Genomic DNA, 8,013 nt, shown 5'->3' on the forward strand with positions numbered 1-8,013 from the left:
GATGGGACCGGTTTGTTGTTTTATTTTTATGCTGTATGCCCCCTCCCCCCGCCGGTCCATGAAAATATTGTCTGACATATAGCGGTCCGTGGTGCAAAAAAGGTTGGGGACCCCTGCTCTAGACATCGATTTTGCAAAAATGTAAAGGAATCGATTCAAAATCGATTTTATCGTTTTTTGTACCCAGCCCTATAGGTAAATATATTGTAGAGGCAGGTATATTGTTATTATACAGTCAGAAAGGAAATAAAAAAGCTGAATCAGACACTGCAGACCCCTGATCATAGGAGCAATAATCTTTCTTCTAGTTTAATAATACATTTTAATAAATTCTAAATACAAATATAATTTCTATATGTTCATTTTTTTAACAGTAAACTGTATAATCTCTGCTTCATTTTCGCGAAGCTGTTCATCAATTGTGACTTTCTTAATTTGGAGAATTCTCCTCTCTCAACTGCGCTGTGACGGCGGAGCGGCGAGAACAGAAAATTAATAAATTAAAAAAATCAGTGCCCCAGGCCCACCCAGGCACCGCAGATCCACAACAGGGCACATGCCTCTGTGCAAAGGGTCTACCGACGCCGATGCCTTCAGTTCTGCTGATGTTGATCTGCTATGAAGATAAGAGGGGGCACAGGGCTGCTGTTTAACTCTGCTGACACCAGATGTCAGCAGAGATTTAAAATTCGACCCTCTAGTGTTTTAAAGAGCGACATGCTACATGCTACATGGGTCAGAGCCTCTGACTGGACTGGGTTCATCAGCATGAGGAGGAACAACTTCCTAATAACGACTGGTGTCGATGGTTTTAGGTAAAAGGAAGAGAGACCCTGCTGCTGACTGAGTGTTTTTGTTGTTGAGGCTGGCAGTTTAATTATTGATAAAACAGCGACAAACTATCTCCAGAATGAAACGGAGATACTAAGGTTTTTGATGATGTAAGGTCCTGCTGATCACCAGTGCAGGCCTTACACAAGAGAACTGATAGGATTTTTTTCTCTGTAAAGTCCATTTACACTAAAATCAATTCATTGTGGTAAAGAAACTCCTCCAACAGAAAGAATACAATAAATCAACTAATAATATCTGAGAAAATGAGCTTGGATAGAGACCATCACTCATGCATGTATGCAGAGATTTGGGTGCTAATAGCAAAGACCCTGTCTGACCTAAAGTTCCACTTTTGCTGCTTTTCTATATCATAAAAAATCCAGTATTTTAAACTCTTAAATACCAGTTTAAACCATTAAATCAGATTTTCTTTCATCCTTTCTTTGTTAGTGAAAATGTGTTTTGGGGGGAGAAATGTGTCATAAATGGGCAACAAAATGGAGTTAATTCATGCAAGCAGGTTTAATCAGTAGATTAAATATTTCACTTTGTGACAAAAGGAAAAAAATTTACAATAATACCTGAATTTATTTTAATACACAAGTTACACAAAACAGTTTAATCATTTTGTCTGGATTTTTAACACAAACCTAAAAACATGATACTCCCCCTGTGAGACCTGCTCTCATTGGTTGATCAAACGTTTGTTTCCACCAGTCCACAGTAAACGGGACAGGTGCAGGAGTGACCCAGTTAGTCTCGGCTGGATGCTTACCTGAATGAGAATCTTCCCCAGGGAGACGAAAGGTGTGCTGAGCTCGGTTAGAAACAAGCAGCCGATGAAGAAATCCCCCTGGTCCTTCCTGAAGAACTGAGCAACAGAAACAGAGCAAACAGATGCAGGTGTGAGAATTAGAGCCTATGACATCCCAGCCCAGTTACTCCGTCTAAACCAGTCCAGAATTGTGTGTAATCCACAAAACTAGTAAAGCTATAAAAGTTTGATCTTTACTTAACATTGCTTAAGGTTAGATTCAAGTTAAAAGTTCAAGTTTTTATTTAGCTATGATTAACAAGTATAGTTTTGTTCAATTTAGTCCTCAAATGTCCTTACCTGTAATTGAAAAAAGGAAGAAAAACAAACTTCAATCGTCTATATTTCCTGGCAGAAACCAGTTAAAGGTTAATAAAACCTTCATCTCACACAGCATCAAACACCCTGCTGTCAGGTGAGACACACAGCTTACTGCCGACCTTCTAACTGCTCCAGGTGTTTGAATTAAAATCAAATCAACACAGTTTGATAATGAAAAGGATTTTGTCCGAATTAAAAACCAAAACCTGAACAGAAACCTTGAGCAAACATCTATAAACAAGGTGCGGTCCAGGACACACCAAGGACTCAGCAGATGCATAGGTGTGCTAAGCCTGAGCTGTTTCATTCATGTTAGAAAAAGTCACAGAATTGCCAAGAAGGTTCAGAGAAGAAGCCATTTTCTTGCAGAAATAAGTAAAAGGATAAAAATGTGAAAATAAAGGGTCTGAGCTTTTCTTCATATTCAGCTGGAAACGGCTGACAAACATGAAAGAAATTATTGTTACGTCACCTAGTGGCAGGAAGAGGGAATTAACAACCGCTGCCAGCAGGCAGACACTGAAACCTGCAGTCTGTTGAGGCCAAGATGGATTTATTCAGATATCAAGAAGTCCTGCTGTGGGTGAGAAGGCTAAATCCAAAACACTGCTGGACCTTCATACAGGACAATGAGCCAAAGCAGAGATCTAAGTCTAACTGATATATATTACTGGACAGAACATCATGTGACTACCGAGTGGCACAGGGGCCACTGATATAAATGCTGCTGCAGGAGTAAAATCAGCATCAGAAGTACATGAAATAGGTAATTTCTTTCAAAAAACCTTTAAATATACAAGGACATTTACAATATGACTTCAAAATAAATGAAATATAAAGGACATTAAATATTAGATGGAGAAAAAAATGAGAAACAATAGGTGAACAAATATATATACAAAAGGTATGCCATTAAACGTAGTAGAGTTTAAAATACAAACACAAAAATGTCCTTTTTAAATAAAATGTTATAATAAAAGGAACTTTAGTAATCATAATTGGCAAGTTATTAGTGGAGATTATGAAGGAAAAACAGAATCTAAACGCCAGACAATCGTGGCTATGCTAGCATTCTGACTTTATCTTCTCCCTCTCTCTGCTTTCTCTCAGAAATCCACCAACTGTGAAACAGTAATCACAATCAAGCAATCCGAGCGAAGTCTGCGAAGGCTCAGTGTAAAAGAATCCTGGACAAAAACGCGACCGTCATAGTCCCCCGATTTGAAAACCCCAGGTGACCGTAACACATTAATGAAAAGGAAGGATTTGGCTAAGATCCCTGAGGAACGCCCCCAGTAGTTGATGTCTGGCTATAAATCAGGTCACAACAGCAGTGTTGCTCTGTTTCAATCTGAAAAACTCACAAAAACAAGGAAGGAATTTAGAGGAGTTTTATTCAAACAATATTTCTAAGATTTTGGTCTTAATTGTTAATGGATTCATTGTTAATGTAGGGGTTAGAGGGGTACATTAACAATGAATTTTACTTTGATTACATGCATTAGCTGTTGAATGAAAGCAGGGATGAACCCCCCCAGGCCTGAACCTCAATTGCGGGCAAGCATTGAGCGACAGTGGGGAGAAAAACCTGTCTGACTCAACATGGCGGTCTTCTGCTAGACCAGCTGCAGATGCCTATTGAAAGCAGTAGGAGTCCAGGTCATTACTTCAATAGACGTAATCAGCCGCATGGAGAAGGAGCCAGGCGGAGCTTGAGAGGATGGAGGAAAGTTGAATCGGGTTCATAAGAATCAAAGTCCAACATACCACCCAACTCAGATGCTTGTTGGTGGCAGGTTGAGTTGCTGATTGAAGTCTTGCATGCTGACAGCATCATGAACAGGTTTAATTTAATGTTAATTAACTGCTTCATAGATGGAGGGTAAATGGTCCAGTTTATTTAGTTGAATTTTTGCCATGGCCTCATTAATCTATAAAGAAGTTTGAATACTTTTCAAACTGTGATAGTCATACGTTGAAACATTTTGGTTTGATCCATCTATTCTACTTTTTTTTTTGTTAGATTAGTTTTTCAAATTAAACCTCCCTATTAACGTGGGCCAATATTCAGAGACAAATTATTCAGCTGTCAGCTTTGGGCCAAATAAATGTTTTAGATAAGAAAACATTTTTGGAGGTTGCATTTTTTCTGGAATATTTGCTCAAAATGACACAAAATACCAGAATCCCCGTTTTAGATCTGTTATTCTCGTCTTTATGGTAGAAGCTTTGTACCTTTATCTTTACATTTGCCAAAAAATTTAAAAAGAGGAAATTATATCCATACTCCTATGGGTTTCTTTATTTCAGACCTTAAAAGTCAAAAGAAATATTAAATGTATACTCAAGTACAGACTGAATTAACTGCTTTAGCTGTATGCAATAAAACCCTAAAAAAAGGGAGTTTAATCCTATTAAATTTTACAAGAACTACAACAATACAGCCAAATGAAAGCCAGGTGGAGTGGGGCGTGGGGGTGGTGTCCTGAGCACAAGTAATGAATAAGGTGTTCAAATATTGACTAGCAGCGCCGTGCTGAGTGATGTCACTCAGAACAGGTGAGTGAGGCTGGATGGATGAAGGGACTGAAAACGACAAACAAGCTGTCTCTGGTAGACGAACTGGTATAGTGAGCTGATGATCAATAAACCATGAGCTGCTCCAGCTTTGCCATCTGCCACGAAAAATGTTTGGCACCAATGAGGAAAAGTTTACAAAACGCCTACAGATCTACCAGCCAACCTTAACGACGGTGAGAAAAGGTCTGCCAGCGCACATTTTAATGTATCCGCTAACATGATCTGAGCAAACACGCAAATCATTTTTTAAAAGCATTTAAAAGCAGAAACCATTTTAAAGGATGGTTACAGCGTGTGCCCCCCTTTTTTTTTATTTATTTATTAGTGTTTTCAACAATCAGTCACCAAAATAGATTCAGGGCTTTTCAAACATTCCGGGCTTTAAGCCCCCAAAGCCCCCCTGTTCCGCAACTGACTGCAGGTCAGCGGCACAAAATCCCATATAAACCCAAATGTCCCTGACACCATTCTAAATATGAGAAGAACGTGACACGGAAAAGGGAAATTGACATTATTTCTATTGGTTTTTCAGTTTTCAGTCATCCCTAAAAATAAGGGCAATTAATGACCATATTTAGTTTCATGTCAGGAAGCCTACCCAGACCTGATTACAGGTACACCTGCTACAAAGAAACAACTTAAGCAGAACCTGAACCTAAGATCAACAAATAGCAACTCTTTCTGCCTCCATTTAAATAAATAAATAAACAAACAGGATGAGAAACAAATTAGCCGACATCTATTAGTCTGAGAAGGGTTACAGAAGCTTTGGGCTCCAGAGAATAATCCTTTAGAATAAGCCATTAATGTAAAAAGACATCAAACAAGTAGGAACTCCTTATTGTGTCTGTTAAGGTCAGAGGTCATTGGGCAAAAAAGGCATCCCTTAAAATTCCAAAGCTAGTATCACTGCTGACTGCTGCTGAAAGATGAAGGCCTGTCTCACTTTAACACCAACCGGTGTAAAACTAAAATGGCTTTTACAAACAGAAAACCATCCACACAGTCAAACATGGCAGAGGCAGTATGATAATCTGGGCCTGCTTGAACTGGATGGCCAGCCGTTCATTCTACTCTGTGGCCAACCATCAGGTATCGATCACTTTGGTTCAGGGCAAAACCTCTGAATGGAGGCGGGGGAAAAAAAATCTTAAGTCTAACAAAGACACTTTCATTTGATCTTAAAAACAGGCAACTGGAAAAAAAAAACTGGAAAACCCTCCGATGTTAAAAAAATAAATAAATAAAAGCTGCCCTAAATCCCTCCATAGGGATGAACACTATCCCGTTTATATCAAGAGAGAACAAGATTGGTTAGGTTTAGGGGACATTTAGTTCCCCATAGGGATGGGACGATTTATGAAAACCGTCAGAACCCTTCGGTTCGACTGTCTCGGTTCGGTTCGCGTGTGTTGCGTTCGGTTCATGCGCTGCTCCTTTTTCTCATAGGCGAAGCGATTACACTCCAGAGCACAAGGTGGCGGTACTGCGACCAAAGCCAACTACCAGTAGTAAACAAGAAGAAAAAGCGAAGCAGCGTAGCCGGGTGTAGCAGGGGAAAAAATCAGTTGTTGCGGAAAATTGTGTCGGAATGGCGATTTGGAAAGAACAGGAGTTGGAAGACGCGCCAGCAGCACTTTATAGGTCTGCTGTATGGGACCACTTTGCATTTAGAGTGACCTACGATGACGGCGGAAAGAAAGTTGTGGATAAAAGTGCAACAGTGTGCAAGCATTGTGCAACACGTTTTGTTTACGCTAACAGCAACATGACCAACATGTCATGCTAACCCCAAAATCCCTCATACTCCGTCAGCAACCCCCGCTCCGCCCCGCTGCGCTCCAGACCGGCTGCTCAGAGCAAAGCCTACAGCCTCCACTGTGGCTCCCTCCGTCCGCTCTGCTCTGAGCTCCTTGGAGATGGTAGAGAGCATGCTCGAGATGATTAAATTCAAAGCAGCAAAACATACGGAAATGATCAAGGGTTTCCGCGGATCATTTAAAATAATTACAATCCATTATTTTTGGGGGGATTTTTTCATTCCATAATTTTTTATGGGATTTCGGTGTAGCAATCAACATGTATCGAACCGAACCGAAAACCGTGACCAGAAACCGTGAATCGAACCGAACCGTGGATTTTGTGAACCGTTCCACCCCTAGTTCCCCATAAATTTAGGTCTGCCTTTTAGCTTTCCCCCCCTAATATATTACAAAAAAGTTAAAAAACAATCCACTGGACTTTGTTTCCAAGTTTGAAGACGTTTCGCTTCCCATCCTGGAAGCTTTTTCAATTCAAAATGTCAGAGATAGCGTTGAGTTCGAGGCTTTATACAGTAGCCCAACAAAGCCTTGTTTTTGTTTTGAAAAACATGCAAAATGAAACAAACGAACGGGTCCATCCCTTTGGAATGGGGGTCGTTTGGCTTATTTTTTTAGCCTGCAATGCCCAATACCTATCCATGTCTCTGAAAGGGGGGTCATTAAAGGGACTTGTTTCCTGGCTGAATAGGGGACGTCTTCTGTTCCCCCGTATTTCTGCTATTTCGAATTGAAAAAGCTTCCTGGATGGGAAGCGAAACGTCTTCAGACTTGGAAACAAAGTCCAGTGGACCTTTTCTGGACTATGATCTGGATGACTGAGAATATTTCCCGGCCCTTTATCTTTTAAATCATTTAAAGACAAAACAAAAAACAGCCTTTTCAGCTTGTGTTGGGTTATCTTGGTTTGTTATACACATTTTCTTGGATGACCTAAAATACTGCAGAATGAAAAACATTAAAACAACTGATTTTAAGGGCATACATACTTTTTTATAAAGTAGCACAGCTAATCTGTCTAATTAAAAATAGACTCATAAAATATCAATGACAAGTAGCATTAAAATCTCAGAATGGCTACAAGCGGAAAACACTTTCTCCACAGATATTAGCGCCTTTAATTTGCTTACAGCCAATTGTTACAATGGGCTTATTTGTGGTTCCTAGGATCAGATGCCTACTATCTGCTCAGAGAATCATTCAAATTTACGGCCACACAAATGAGTCTGTGTGCAAAACAGACTCCGTAACAACATGAGAGCCATGCACAGCCACAACTTAAAAAGGCTGACATGAGCATAAAAGTGACTGCTTGACCATCTGCTGAGCCTTGAACTGTTGTTAAAAACCTGTGGAAGCGCAGGATGAAGATTAGGACCTAATCCTGGCTGCATCTCCTGCAGAAATCCCAGGTAAGCTTTGATCTGCATCCCATTCAGTCTTTTGAGTGGTTTTATTTAAAACTCTAGCTCAGAATATCTTTTTAAAGCAGACGTACTTACCCTAAGTTTAAGCTAAAACGGCAGCATTGGTTGTGCAACAATGAAAACCAAAATATGGCCTCCAGTCCCAACTCCATTATTTATGTTTTAGCAAACATTAAAATAAAAAGCATGTTTTGATCCATTTTACCAAATTTCAGTT

General features: G+C 39.9%; 1 protein-coding gene across 1 annotated transcript in view; it reads right to left on the reverse strand.

Annotated features, from left to right (window-relative positions):
* The window catches only part of LOC107081863 (protein FAM57A-like), a 54,262-nt gene that overhangs the window by 12,513 nt on the left and 33,736 nt on the right, over nt 1-8,013 (reverse strand). The window contains exon 4 of the mRNA XM_015370193.1: nt 1,610-1,705. Within this exon, the coding sequence (XP_015225679.1) occupies nt 1,610-1,705 (96 nt within the window). The remainder of the gene's footprint in view (nt 1-1,609; nt 1,706-8,013) is intronic.

This window comes from Cyprinodon variegatus, unplaced genomic scaffold, assembly GCF_000732505.1.
Source record: "Cyprinodon variegatus isolate N-32 unplaced genomic scaffold, C_variegatus-1.0 Scaffold43, whole genome shotgun sequence".
Lineage (NCBI taxonomy): Eukaryota > Metazoa > Chordata > Actinopteri > Cyprinodontiformes > Cyprinodontidae > Cyprinodon > Cyprinodon variegatus.